This window comes from Heterodontus francisci, chromosome 10, assembly GCF_036365525.1.
Source record: "Heterodontus francisci isolate sHetFra1 chromosome 10, sHetFra1.hap1, whole genome shotgun sequence".
NCBI lineage: Eukaryota > Metazoa > Chordata > Chondrichthyes > Heterodontiformes > Heterodontidae > Heterodontus > Heterodontus francisci.
In genome coordinates this window covers 12,300,212-12,314,578 of record NC_090380.1, presented here as the reverse complement: position 1 = coordinate 12,314,578, position 14,367 = coordinate 12,300,212, and the positions used below count along the sequence as shown (strand labels likewise).

The window sequence follows — 14,367 nt, the reverse complement described above, 5'->3', positions numbered from 1 at the left end:
CTGAGCAGCTCTTTTGAAGGGCACAGGCACGATGGGTCGAATGGTCTCCTTCTGTGCTGTAAGATTCTATGGACTAAAAATTCATCTCAGGCAGAGGCGTAAAATGGGTGGTATCAGATTGGCTGCCCATTATACCAAGTGCCTGACAGTCAGTTTCACTGCAGTCGATGAATTTAAATATCAGGTGCTGTGTAAAGCAGCGGCTGATCCAGTACCACCTGTTATACAGCTCTGCCTGAGATTAATTTCTAGCCCAGTGACCCTACGATGGTATGAAATTTGTGACTGCTTAAAATTGGCCTGTAGTTTGTCGATCCTATGCAAATGAAGGCCAGCCATGGAAATTTTAGGGAGCCAGACCACAACAGGTGGTTCCTAAAACAAGTAGGTTTTGAATCGAAACTCCTTATGCCTAACTTTCCACACCTGCCCTTTTACTTTTTAACCTGTTAAGCCAGCTGGGCTTTGGGGGGGGAAGCTGCTTCTGCCCAGCCCAATTGCCCTTCTGTGCTCGTCTGGTGCTGAAAAATCCCCGACTAGATTTAACTGAGGTCCCACCTTGACAATTTGGACTTCCAAAAACGTTCATGAGGGGCCCGGCTTGCTCCACCCACGTCCTGCCCAATGGAAAAGATCACTGACCAATATTATTTTAATTAAATTAGTGGTAATTAAGTTTCTGCTTTTCTAAGTACCTTTGACAAGTTGGTTTCTCAGTTGGAAAAGGTTTAGATCAGATACCAGTTGCAGAAAGTTTCCCTCTGAATAACACTTCACATCATAAGACATGCAGGTTAAAATAGGACACCAGGAGGAAGCCGGCAAATCAACTGTACCATCTCTCGGTATTTCTGATATCATTGAGTTATTCTTTAGGCGTAGAATCTGACTCTTAGAATTGTTACAGCACAGAAGGAGGCCACTCAGCCCATTGTGGCTGCACCGGCTCTATGAATGAGCATTTCACCTGGTACCATTCCCCTGCCTTCTCCCCATAACCCTGCACATTCTTCCTTTTCAGATAACTGTCCAATTCCCTTTTGAATGCATCAATTGAACCTGCCTTCACCACACTCTCAGGCAGTGCATTCCAGCCCTTTTCTGTACTCTCTCCAATGCCTTCACATCTTTCTTAAAGGGCAGTGCCCACAAATGGACACAATACTCCAGCTGAAGCCAAACTAGTGTCTTTTTTTTATTCATTCATGGGAGGTGAGCGTCACTGGCTAGGCCAGCATTTATTGCCCATCCCCAATTGCTCTTGAGAAGGTGGTGGTGAGCTGCCTTCTTGAACTGCTGCAGTCCATGTGGGGTAGGTACACCCACAGTGTTGTTAGGAAGGGAGTTCCAGGATTTTGACCCAGGGACTAGAACTTACAGTTCTAAGTCAGGATGGTGTGCGACTTGGTGGGGAACTTGCAGGTGGTGGCGTTCCCGTGCATTTGCTGCCCTTGTCCTTCTAGGTGGTAGAGGTCATGGGCTTGGAAGGTGCTGTTAAGGAGCCTTGGCGTGATGCTGCAGTGCATCTTGTAGATGGTACACACTGCTGCCACTGTGCGTCGGTGGTGAAGGGAGTGAATGTTAAAGATGGTGGATGGGGTGCCAATCAAGCGGGCTGCTTTGTTCTGGATGGTGTCGAGCCTCTTGAGTGTTGTTGGAGCTGCACCCATCCAGGCAAGTGGAGAGTATTCCATCACACTCCTGACCTGTGCCTTGTAGATGGTGGACAGGCTTTGGGGTGTCAGGAAGTGAGTTACTCGCCACAGGATTCCTAGCCTCTGACCTGCTCTTGTAGCCAAGCTATTTATATGGCTACTCCAGTTCAGTTTCTAGTCAATGGTAGCCCCTAGGGTGTTGATAGTGGAGGATTCAACGATGGTAAAACCACTGAACATCAACGGGAGATGGCTAGATTCTCTCTTGTTGGATATGGTCATTGCCTGGCACTTGTGTGGCGCGAATGTTACTTGCCACTTATCAGCCCAAGCCTGGATGCTGTCCAGGTCTTGTTGCATTTCTGCACAGACTGTTTCAGTATCTGAGGAGTCGCAAATGGTGCTGAACATTGTGCAATCATTCGCGAACATCCCCACTTCTGACCTTATGATTGAAGGAAGCTCATTGATGAAGCAGCTGAAGATGGTTGGAACTAGGACACTACCCTGAGGAACTCCTGCAGTGATGTCCTGGAGCTGAGATGATTGACCTCCAACAACCACAGCCATCTTCCTTTGCATTAGGTATGACTCCAACCAGCGGAGAGTTTTCCCCCTGATTCCCATTGACTTCAGATTTGCTAGGGCTCCTTGACGCCATACTCGGTCAAATGCTGCCTTGATGTCAAGGGCAGTCACTCTCACCTCACCTCTTGAGTTCAGCTCTTTTGTCCATGTTTGAACCAAGGCTGTAAGGAGGTCAGGAGCTGAGTGGCCCTGGCGGAATCCAAACTGAGCGTAGCTGAGCAGATTTAAGTGGTCATTGGATAGACATATGGATGAAAATGGAATAGTGTAGGTCAGATGGTTTCACAGGTCGGCGCAATATCGAGGGCCGAAGGGCCTGTACTGCGCTGTAATAGTCTAAATCTAATTCTAATTCTAATTATTGCTAAGCAAGCCAGCTTTATGGCACTGTTGATGACTACTTCCATCACTTTACTGATGATCGAGAGTAGACTGATGGGGTGGTAATAGGTCAAGTTGGACTTGTCCTGCTTTTTGTATACAGGACATACCTGGGCAATTCTGCACATTGCTGGGTAGATACCAGTGTATAGCTGTATTGGAACAGCTTGGCTAGGGGCACGGCAAGTTCTGGAGCATAGGTCTTCAGTACCATTGCCGGAATATTGTCAGGGCCTATAGCCTTTGCAGTATCCAGTGCCGCCAATCGTTTGTTGATATCACGTGGAGTGAATCAAATTGGCTGAAGACTGGCATCTGTGATGCTGGGGACTTCAGGAGGAGGCCGACATGGATCATCAACTCAGCACTTCTGGCTGAAGATTGTTGAAAATGCTTCAGCCTTATCTTTTGCACTGATGTGCTGGGCTCCCCCATCATTGAGGATGGGGATATTTGTGGAGCCACCTCCTCCAGTTAGTTGTTTAATTGTCCATCACCATTCACGACTGGATGTGGCAGGACTGCAGAGCTTAGATCTGATCCATTGGTTATGGGATCGCTTAGTTCTGTCTATCGCATGCTGCTTACGCAGTTTGGCATGCAAGTAGTCCTGTGTTTTAACTTCACCAGGTTGACACCTCATTTTGAGGTATACCTGGTGCTTCTCCTGGCATACCCTCCTGCACTCTTCATTGAATCAGGGTTGGTCTCCTGGATTGATGGTAATGGTAGAATAGGGGATATGCTGGGCCATGAGATTACAGATTGTGGTTGAGTACAATTCTGCTGCTGCTGATGGCCCACAGTGCCTCATGGATGCCCAGTTTTGCATTGCTAGATCTGTTCGAAATCTATCCCATTTAGCACGATGATAGTGCCACACAACACGATGGAGGGTATCCTCAATGTGAAGGCAGGACTTCGTCTCCACAGGGATTGTGCGGTGGTCACTCCTACCAATACTGTCATGGACAGATGCATCTGCGGCAGGCAGATTGGTGAGGACGAGGTCAAGTATGTTTTTCCCTCTTATTGGTCCCCTCACTGCCTGTCGCATACTCAGTCTAGCAGCTATGTCCTTTAGGACTTGGTCAGCTTGGTCAGTCGTGGTGCTACTGAGCCACACTTGGTGTTGGACATTGAAGTCCCCCACCCAGAGTGCATTCTGCACCCTTGCCACCCTCAGTGCTTCCTCCAAGTGGTGTTCAATGTGGAGGAGTACTGACTCATCAGCTGAGGGAGGGCGGTAGGTGGTAATCAGCAGGAGGCTTCCTTGTTTGACCTGATGCCATGAGACTGCATGGGGTCCGGAGTCGATGTTGAGGACTCCAAGGGCAACTCCTTCCCAACTGTATACCACTGTGCCAACACCTCTGGTGGGTCTGTCCTGCCAGTGGGACAGGACATACCCGGGGATGGTGATGGCAGTGTCTGGGACATTGTCTGTTAGGTATGATTCCGTGAGTATGACTATGTCAGGCTTTTGCTTGACTAGTCTGTGGGACAGCTCTCCCAACTTTGGCACAAGCCCCCAGATGTTAGTAAGGAGGACTTTGCAGGGTCGACAGGGCTGGGTTTGCCGTTGTTGGTGCCTAGGTCAATGCCGGGTGGTTCATCTGGTTTCATTCTTTTTTATGGACTTTGTAGCGGTTCGGTACAACTGAGTGGCTTGCTAGGCCATTTCAGAGGGCATGTAAGAGACAACCACATTGCTGTGGGTCTGGAGTCACATGTAGGCCAGACCAGGCAGATTTCCTTCCCTAAAGGACATTTGTGAACCAGGTGGAGTTTTAAAACAAACAACAATGGTTTCATGGTCATTATTAGACTAGCTTTAAATTCCAGTTTTATTATTTGAATTCAAATTCCATCTTCTGCTGTGGTGGAATTTGAACCCATGTCCCCAGAGTAATACCCTGGGTCTCTGGGTTATTAGTCCAGTGACAGTACCACTACGCCACCTCCTTGATCTTTTACTCTATGCCCCTATTAATAAAGCCCAGGATACTGTATGTTTTATTAATCACTCTCTCAACCTGTCCTGCTACCTTCAATGACTTCTGCACATATACACCCAAGTCCCTCTGCTCCTACTCTCAATTTGGAATTGTAGCCTTTATTTTACATTGTCTCTCAATGGTCTTCCTACCAAAATGCATCACGTTACATTTCTCTGCATTGAACTTCATCTTCCAAATGTCCGCCCATTTCACCAAATTGTCTGTGTCCTTTTGAAGTTCTATTCTATTGCCCTCACAGTTCACAATGCTTCCAAGTTTTGCATCATGAAGTGACTTCTTGCACTAAACCAGCAATACTGACTGAATGTCAACATTAATTAATCACAGCATTGAAAATAACATGCAATAACTTCACAATAAATATCATATTAGAAGTTAACATTTACCTTTCCTGAAAATCCCAGTAATAATGGAAGGGGGTTCATTTGGGCAGAGTTTAGATCAAGGGTAAAACTGGGTCTTTATCAATGCTTTTCTCCAGGCTTTCAATATGAATGTTCACCATAATCACTCCTCACAAACTACTTCCATACAACAGCTGACTAACGGTTCTGGTCTGATTCATGTTGTGGGCATCCGTTGCTCATATATCCATATCAAAGTTGAATTAAGATTGCAAATTCAACAGAAAATGCAAAATAAACCATAAAACTATCAGCGAAACGTATTTTCTCTCTGTGTTCACCTGATTCCCTGTAAATAATGAATGGAAGTGTAGAATTATAACTCACCTTGTTCCTTAACTTGAAAGTTTCTGTAGCCTATGTGCACGGAATATTCTGTAGGGGCTCCCTGTATCTCAAAGTCTCCAACCCTTTAATTAAACAGATGTGATTTGTCTGTAGTTCTAAAAGCTTTCAAATACATTTCACAAAATAATACATCTACATATAAGTTGGTGATTTTCAACCAAGGAGGTTCAAGTCTCAAATCTTTTCCGCAACACTAAGAGTGGACGCTGGGAAGAGTTTTTTTTATCTATAACTAAAGCCCCAGGTAATCAAATCCTGTCTCAGCTACTCTGGTTCACCCACCAGTAAAAATGTTTTTTTTTTTTGCCTGGATGAAAGTTTACACTGGGAGCCTCATACTTTGCTGATTACTAAGGAAAGATCAAACAGATCAGTGTAAAAAACAGGAGCTGAGGAAATTGAAAAATGAATGACGCAAACTTCCACAGGCAAATGTTATGAGTATTATGAGTAACCTGGGAGACCCGAGGCACCTTGCCCGGGAGTATTGCAGTGATCCAGCTTGACAATGATAGATCTTGAATGAATGGGCAAGGTTACACATTACTTAGAATCATAGAATGATGGAAGAGTTACAGCACAGAAGGCGGCTATTCAGCCCATCGTCTTCATGCTGGCTCTCTAAGAGAAACTCAGCTAGTCCCACACCTCTGCCTTTTCCCCATAGCTCTGCATTTATTTCTCTTCAGATAATTATCCAATTCTCTTTTGAAAGTCACAATTGAATCTGCCTCCACCACACTCTCAGGCAGTGCATTCCAGATCCTAACCACTTGCTGCATAAAAAAGATTTTCCTCATGTCGCCTCTGGCTCTTTTGCCAATCACCTTAAATCGGTAACCTCCCCTTCTACCAATAGGAACAGTTTATTTCTATGTCCTCTGTGCAGACACCTCATATTTTTGAAGACCTCCATCAAATATCCTCTCAACCTTTGCTTCTCTAAAGAGTACAGCTCCAGCTTCGCCAAGCTACCCACATACTTAAGTCAATCGTCCCTGGAACAAAACTCATAAATCTTTTCTGTACCCTCTCCAATGCCCTCACATCCTTCCTAAAGAACAGTACCTAGAATTGGGCATAGTGGGCTGAATTTAATGGCCCCACCCGAGGCAGGTCCAGAGATTGGGTGGGGGGGGGGGGGGGGGGAGGCAAGGTGGGCATGGAGAATTGCAACAGGTGGCGTGGGGGCAAAGGACAGGACCTGTTGCCAAGTGATCTGTGGATAGGTGGACGATGGCTTTCCAGCCCAGTGGGCCAATTGAGGGCCTTAAGTGGCCTATTAACAGCCAATTAAAGGCCTCTTCCCGCCACCACTGGGAGCTTACCAACAGTGGGGGGTGAGGGGGGGCTCCATCATAAGGGGATAATCTAGTAACACGAGGCAACCTCCCTGCGAGCTTGGGGGGCCCCTCCTCCATGCAAATTCTGTGGTCCACATAGGACCCTTGCCTGGAACCATCTCACCACCTCCCCGCCAACTCCCATGAACCCCCTCCCTCTGGAGTTCACGACCAGCCCCTCGCCCGCACCCGCCAGGGCCTTCCAGACTTGCCCCGGCAACCCTGCCTCACCTATCTCTGTTCCAGGGTTCCAGCGCTGGGACTGGGCCCAAGGCCTCTGTAGTACTGGCAGTGACCACCGCTCCCAGTGACACTGCTGAGCGCTAAGCCCTCTGATTGGCCAGCAGCTGCCTTTTGGGCCCCACCTCCAACCCAAAATCCAGCCCAGTATCCAGTTGAGGCCGAACCTCTGATTTATAAAGGTTCATCATAACATCCTTGCTTTTGTACTCTATGCCTCTATTTATAAAGCCCAGGATCCGGTGTACATTATTAATTGCTTTCTCAACCTGCTCTGCCACCTTCAATGATTTGTGTACATATAATGCAGGCCCCTCTGCTCCTGCACCCTCTTTAGAATTGTATCCTTTGGTAGAGAAAGTAAACACAAACCAGGAGAGAGTGTAGTATGCCATTTAAAAAGGAACTTGATTATAATGCATAGGGACCTCCTGCTAGGGAAGGGTAATGAGCTGTGTGATTGTCAGTTAATTGATTTTCAGCTACCCTACAGAACACAGGAAAGGGATTTTGGGGTGTTGGTGAATTGTACACTGAAACAATCAGCAGAATGAGTGGAATCAGTAACTGCAACATCTCAGGAAGGGGAGCCATAATGAATCTTCATGAAGCAATGCAACAACCACACCTGGAATCCAGTGCATTGCTCTGCTTGTTGTAGTACAGAAAGGCTATCCAGGGAGTTGGACACAAATGAGGATGAAAGCCTTAAGGCACCTCTACTATAAGGGAGATCAGTTTGATGGGGAGGATGAAACAGGTATGGGAAATTCTCGCCAAGTATACAAAGAATCTGTAAAGGAATGGATAAAACTGCACCTTTTTGCCACAAACTCGAGAAACAAGCAAGCAAGCTTCAGCCCAGAAGAGGAAAGATGTGAACAGTTTAATTTCAGTTATGCTGGTGCATAGAAAATGGGGACTGGCTGAGCAGGAGGCCAGTTGACTACGGTCATATGGAAATTTAAAGAGAATGGATAGATATTTGAGGGAAAAGGTCGTAAAGGATTTCAATATTTCTAGACCGGCCAAATTCAATTACTGAATCCTACACTTGTCTAAGATGCTGTAAAGAATGTTTCAATTTCATCGACATGAACTGTTTCATGAAAAGATTTACATGAATGAAAAAAATTGCAGGCTGATCAATTGACAAAAATGGCAGTGGCTCCTGCCCCTCAATATTTTGCCTTTATATTTACTGAACTGTGCCTGCGCTGGCTCTTTCAAAGAACTCCCCAATTAGTCCCACTCTTTCCCCATAGCCGTGGAAATTTTACCATCTTCAAGTATTTATCAAATTCCGTGTAGCAGTTTCTGTGGTAATGGCGGGGAGCATTGAACTGAAGGAGTTTAATAATATGGGTGCAGGTACTCGCATACAGAAGAATGTTTAAAAAGTACTAGAGACTCACAGTGAGGGAGGGATGTTTACTTCGCCCCTGCAGACTGCATCTGAGCCATGTTTATGACTCTTGGTTTCCATGACAACACTTCCTGAGTGCTAGAATGTAATAACACACATCCTTCATTAGTTATCATAACCTCATTCTGATGAGAAATATCAACCAGTGTCAAGGCAGCCATTTTAACCTGCATCATCTGGGTGATGAAAGCAAACGAGAAAGAAAGTTTTGCATTTATATCGCACCTTTCACAACCTCTGGAGTTCCCAAAGTGCTTTACAGTCAATTAAGTGCTTTTGAAATGTAATCGCTGCTGTAATGTAGGAAAGACAGCAGCCAATTTGTGCCTGGCAAGCTCCTACAAATAGCAATGTGATAATGACCAGATAATCTATTTTAGGAATCTTGGTTGTGGGATAAATATTGGTCAAGGAAACCAGGGAGAACTTCCTGCTCTTCTTCGAAATAGTACCTTGAGATCTTTTACCCGAGAGGGCCTCAGTTTGATATCTCATCTAACAGTGCAGCTGTCCCTCAGTAGTGCACTGGAGTGTCAGCTGTATTTTATGCCTAGTTCTCTAGGCCATAATAAGTAGTTGAGTCAATGCTTTCTGAACTGACCTGTCAAGCAATAGATTACTGGAGGAGACCTATCATCACCTTCCCAAAGCTGCTTGGGATTTATTCAAATAAATTAAAAAGGAGACTTAGACCCTGACATCTGGGCCAGAATCATATTTCCTGTCGCTAACGCAATCTACCATCCAGTGAGTATTTTGAACAGGATCCAAAACACAGGGTGAAAATGTCATCTTTCTTCCAATGTTTAGCTGTTATAAACCAAGGGATGAAGACTTCTTCTGTTAGCTTGTTATACTGATGTATCCAACCCTTAGGAAATACTAGGAGAGATTTTAAGCCCGCAGGCAATATCAGGAAACCAGTCTCTGGTTTTCAGTCCATTAAGATTGGTTCTTGAACAGGTTGGACGTGTGCATTTTCCTGCTCCTCCACCCAGCCCTGTGCTGGAAGTGTCAATGAGAAAACTCTTCCCAAATGCTTTGAATCTGACTGCACAAAGCTGAGAGAATTTTACATGGGGATGATATTGGATTTGTTGCGACTGTAAGTTAGCACTGATCCTTTGTGCTATTTCTCTGAGTGGCATTGTCAATTCATGTTGAAACAAGGGCAGGAACATGCAGCAATCCTACAAGGACTGGGAATTGGGTTGGGAATGTAGACATTCATTTTGAGTATCAGAGTGAGGAAGCTTTCTTTGAATTGGATTCGTATCAAAATCCTCATAGTAAAGGGATCATGTAGCAACAAAGTGGGCTGTATAATAACTATTGGAACTTAATAGTGTCTGTGGCAGCATGTATCTGATAACCAGCGCTGAAATAAGGAGACAATCACTTACCCAGATGTGCATTTTAACAGCACAACTTGTGAGCTTCATCTCATGGTCAAGGGAAAAAGTTCGGAATCGTACTAGAAGCAGATTTAATAGACACAATGTGAGAACTTTACTCAAGATGTGTAAAGTGCGTTTCAATTAACAACACATACATTGATGTCACTTAATTCAACAGCCTATGTGGAAAAAAGTACTATAATCCATTCAGTTTAAACAAATAAGGAAAACAACAGTACTTGGAATAACAGAAGGTGGTCAATGAATAGCACCAAGCTCATAACTTTACATATGGGTGGCACAGTGGTTAGCACCGCAGCCTCACACCTCCAGCGACCCGGGTTCAATTCTGTGTGGAGTTTGCAAGTTCTCCCTGTGTCTACGTGGGTTTCCGCCGGGTGCTCCGGTTTCCTCCCACAGCCAAAGACTTACAGGTTGATAGGTAAATTGGCCATTATAAATTGCCCCTAGTATATGTAGGTGGTAGGGGAATTGAGGAAAGGTGGGGATGGGGTAGGAATATGGGATTAATGTAGGATTAGTATAAATGGGTGGTTGATGGTTGGCACAGACTCGGTGGGCCGAAGGGCCTGTTTCAGTGCTGTATCTCTAAATAAAAAATAAATATTGGTCCATACCTCCTGTGTGTGAGCTACACACACAGATCACTCATACCACCTAGAGAGAGAGAGAGATGGTACTTGCACTGAGTGCCAACTCTTTCACCATCCCAGGACTGTACAGAACCTGTCACATAAAGTTCAAGGACCTCACTGGAACAAGCAATGTATCACAGCTCTCCATTTCTTCAATGGCCACCCTGGTCCAGGTAGCACTTTTCACCCCCTTAATCTGCAACTGAAGCTTCTCACTGCACTCTGACCAAGGGGATCTCCAGTTCAGCACCTTGCATGATGGCTATCCCAGTTCCTCATACAAGGATCACTAACATGCACAACCCTCAAACCTGTTCCTTCACTTCCGCAGGCTGATACCTCAACATTATCCCTCTTGTGCCACTTGGCCCACATTCCTAAACCACTAACCTTAACCCTCAGTCACCCGAATGTCTTTCAGGGTAAACTGCAAATCAATACCAAAACAGAGTAATGCAACATAAGAGGCATTCCCACCTCGAAACACTTCACACATTGAGGACAATGCGATACAGCTCACAGGCACTTACTAGGCTGATGCTGTGACAGATAGCCAGCTCATCAATATGTGGCTGGTGCCAGGTTAGTAATTAGGTATCAAGGCATTTGCCTAGTTATTATTTTCGAAACAGCACACAGACCGAGCCTTCTACCCCTTTATCCTCTCAATTCCTATGTGATAATGTTCACCCATTCATACCTTCTACCCTCCTTTCCAGCAGCTGCACCACAGCACCTGCAGGGGCAGGGAGATGAATATAATGATGAGGGAGAGGCGGAACTCAAGAGTTTGTCTCCCTTGTCGCATGGGTCAATCATGATGTGGAAGAACTAGAGCGTTTTTATCTCCCTTGTGGCAATCATGACAAGGAAGGGAAGATTGAGACACTGGCCACCTACCAGTGGCAGCTGGTTGGCCCTGCCCCAATCTCCCTCTATCCTAAACCATTCCAATTTATCCCAGTCTTTGATATTTCTCAAGCAGCAGCTCCGAGATTATTGGGGTGGAGAGTGGGGATTAGATCATCGCAGTGAGGTAATAGCACTGGTTGCTCACAATGCTTTATTGTGAGGGACCCAGAGTAGTGGGAAATGGTTGAGGAAATGTCACTTTCCCAGCGGAGGCTGAGAAGGAGACTACCAATGATTTCAGAGTCTTGGGATGTGGAACTCATGGGTATATGCCTGCAAAGAAGGATGTTCCAGGAACAAGGTACCTCTGTGTGGGCTCTGAGGTCAGCCAATGAGGTCAAGTGACAAATCACAGTTGCCATTCTCCAGTCTACAGATTTCCTTTGTGGTCACATTAGAAGCTCACTCTTTTATACAGGAGGGGATGGAGTCAATGGGAGCTTATTGAAATCTGCAGCAAATCCCCAGCTAAGAGGTGGTCAGGAACCAGTCAATGCTTCGACCTCCACAGAAGGAAACACAGTCATGTGTCAAAGATAGGCTTTGATGAAAAGAAAAGATGTCAATGATAGTGTATGCTGTAATGTGGCCCAAGTCTCCCTTTCTCTATCCTGCAGTGCTTTGCCTCCTCCATGAAAATGGCATATTAACAATATGCCCAGAGAGTATTACAGGATCACACAGCACAGAAAGATGCCATTTAGCTCATTGTTCCTGTGCCGGCTCTTTAACAGTGATCCAATTAGTCCCACTCTCCTGTTCTTTCCCCAGAGCAAATTTTTCCCCTTCAAGTAATTACCCAATTCCCTTTTGAGAGTGAGAATAGAAAGTGCCGGAAATACTCAGCAGGTCTGGCAACATCTGTGTAGAGAGAAACAGAGTTAACGTTTCAGGTTTGTGACCCTTCATCAGAACTGACAAAAGTTAGAAATGTAACAGTCTTTGAGCAAGTGAAAGGGGGGGGAGGTGGGGAAGAAGAACAAGGAGGAAGGACTGTGATAGGATGGAGAGGGAGCGATTAAATGACAGATGTCATGGAACAGAATGCAAATGGAATGCAAAATAGTTACAGCGAAAGACAAAGCGAGTCCAGAGAGAGTGCTAATGGCAGAATAATGAACAGCTCTGTATGAAAGCAAAAACATGAAAGATAAGTTTAATACTAACACATGGTTAAAAAATAATTAAAAAAGAAAATATATATATAAAAATAAAATAAAAATAACAAACAAAAATAATGGGGCTCATGTTCTAAAATTATTGAACTCAATATTGAGTCCCGAGGCTGTAAAGTGCCCAATCGGAAGATGAGGTGCTGTTCCTCAAGCTTGTGTTGATGTTCACTGGAACACTTCAGCAGGCCGAGGACAGAAATGTGGGCATGAGAACATGGTCGTGAATTAAAATGGCAAGCAACCGGATGTTCGGGATCATGCTTGCGGACCGAGCGGAGGTGTTCTGCAAAGCGATCACCCAATCTGCGTTTGGTCTCCCCAATATAGAGGTCGATTGGGCACTCTACAGCCTCTGGACTCAATACAGAGTTCAATAATTTCATCAGACCGTGAACCCCATTATTTTTATATATTTATTTTATTTTTTAATTATTTATTTTTTAACCATGAGAACAGAGAAGATGGTAAAAGGGGGGGTGGGTGTGGCATTGTTAATCAAGGAAAGTATTACAGCGGCAAAAGGACGTTTGAGGACTCATCTACTGAGGTAGTCTGGGCCGAGGTTAGAAACAGGAGAGGAGAGGTCACCCTGTTGGGAGTTTTCTATAGACCTCCAAATAGTTCCAGGGATGCAGAGGAAAGGATAGCAAAGATGATTCTTGACAGGAGCGAGAGTAACAGGGTACTGGTTATGGGGGACTTTAACTTTCCAAATATTGACTGGAAATACTATAGTTCGAGTACTTTAGATGGGTCTGTTTTTGTCCAGTGTGTGCAGGAGGGTTTTCTGACACAGTATGTAGACAGGCCAACCAGGGGCGATGCCACATTGGATTTGGTACTGGGTAATGAACCCGGCCAGGTGTTAGATTTAGAAGTTGGTGAGCACTTTGGTGATAGTGATCACAATTCGGTTAGGTTTACCTTAGCGATGGGCAGGGACAGGCATATACAGCAGGGCAAGAATTATAGCTGGGGGAAAGGAAATTATGATGCGATTAGGCAAGATTTAGGATGCGTAGGCAGGGAGGAAGTTGTCGAGCGAGGGAGCCGTGGTTTACTAAAGAAGTTGAAGCGCTTGTCAAAAGGAAGAAGAAGGCTTATGTTAGGATGAGACGTGAAGGCTCAGTTAGGGCGCTTGAGAGTTACAAGCTAGCCAGGAAGGATCTAAAGGGAGAGATAAGAAGAGCAAGGAGAGGACACGAGAAGTCATTGGCGGATAGGATCAAAGAAAACCCTAAGGCTTTCTATAGGTATATCAGGAATAAAAGAATGACTAGAGATAGGTTAGGGCCAATCAAGGATAGTAGTGGGAAGTTGTGTGTGGAATCGGAGGAGATAGGGGAAGTGTTAAATGAATATTTTTTGTCAGTATTTACAGTGGAGGAAGAAAATGTTGTCGAGGAGAATACTGAGATACAGACTACTAGGCTAGATGGGATTGAGGTTCACAAGGAGGAGGTGTTAGCAATTTTGGAAAGTGTGAAAATAGATAAGTCCCCTGGGCCAGATGGGATTTATCCTAGGATTCTCTGGGAAGCCAGGGAGGAGATTGCAGAGCCTTTGTCCTTGATTTTTATGTCGTCATTGTCGACAGGAATAGTGCCGGAAGACTGGAGGATAGCAAATGTTGTCCCCTTGTTCAAGAAGGGGAGTAGAGACAGCCCTGGTAATTATAGACCTGTGAGCCTTACTTCGGTTGTGGGTAAAATGTTGGAAAAGGTTATAAGAGATAGGATTTATAATCATCTTGAAAAGAATAAGTTCATTAGAGATAGTCAGCACGGTTTTGTGAAGGGTAGGTCGTGCCTCACAAACCTT

At 45.1% G+C, this 14,367-nt stretch overlaps 1 protein-coding gene across 1 annotated transcript in view; it reads right to left on the bottom strand.

The window, feature by feature from the left end:
• LOC137374292 (complement C3-like) overlaps window positions 1-14,367 on the bottom strand; it is a 71,820-nt gene that overhangs the window by 35,760 nt on the left and 21,693 nt on the right. Inside the window, exons 4-6 of the mRNA XM_068040107.1 lie at window positions 9,810-9,880; window positions 8,396-8,484; window positions 5,377-5,459 (exon numbers count right to left, since the gene is read on the bottom strand). Of these exons, the coding sequence (XP_067896208.1) occupies window positions 5,377-5,459; window positions 8,396-8,484; window positions 9,810-9,880 (243 nt within the window). The remainder of the gene's footprint in view (window positions 1-5,376; window positions 5,460-8,395; window positions 8,485-9,809; window positions 9,881-14,367) is intronic.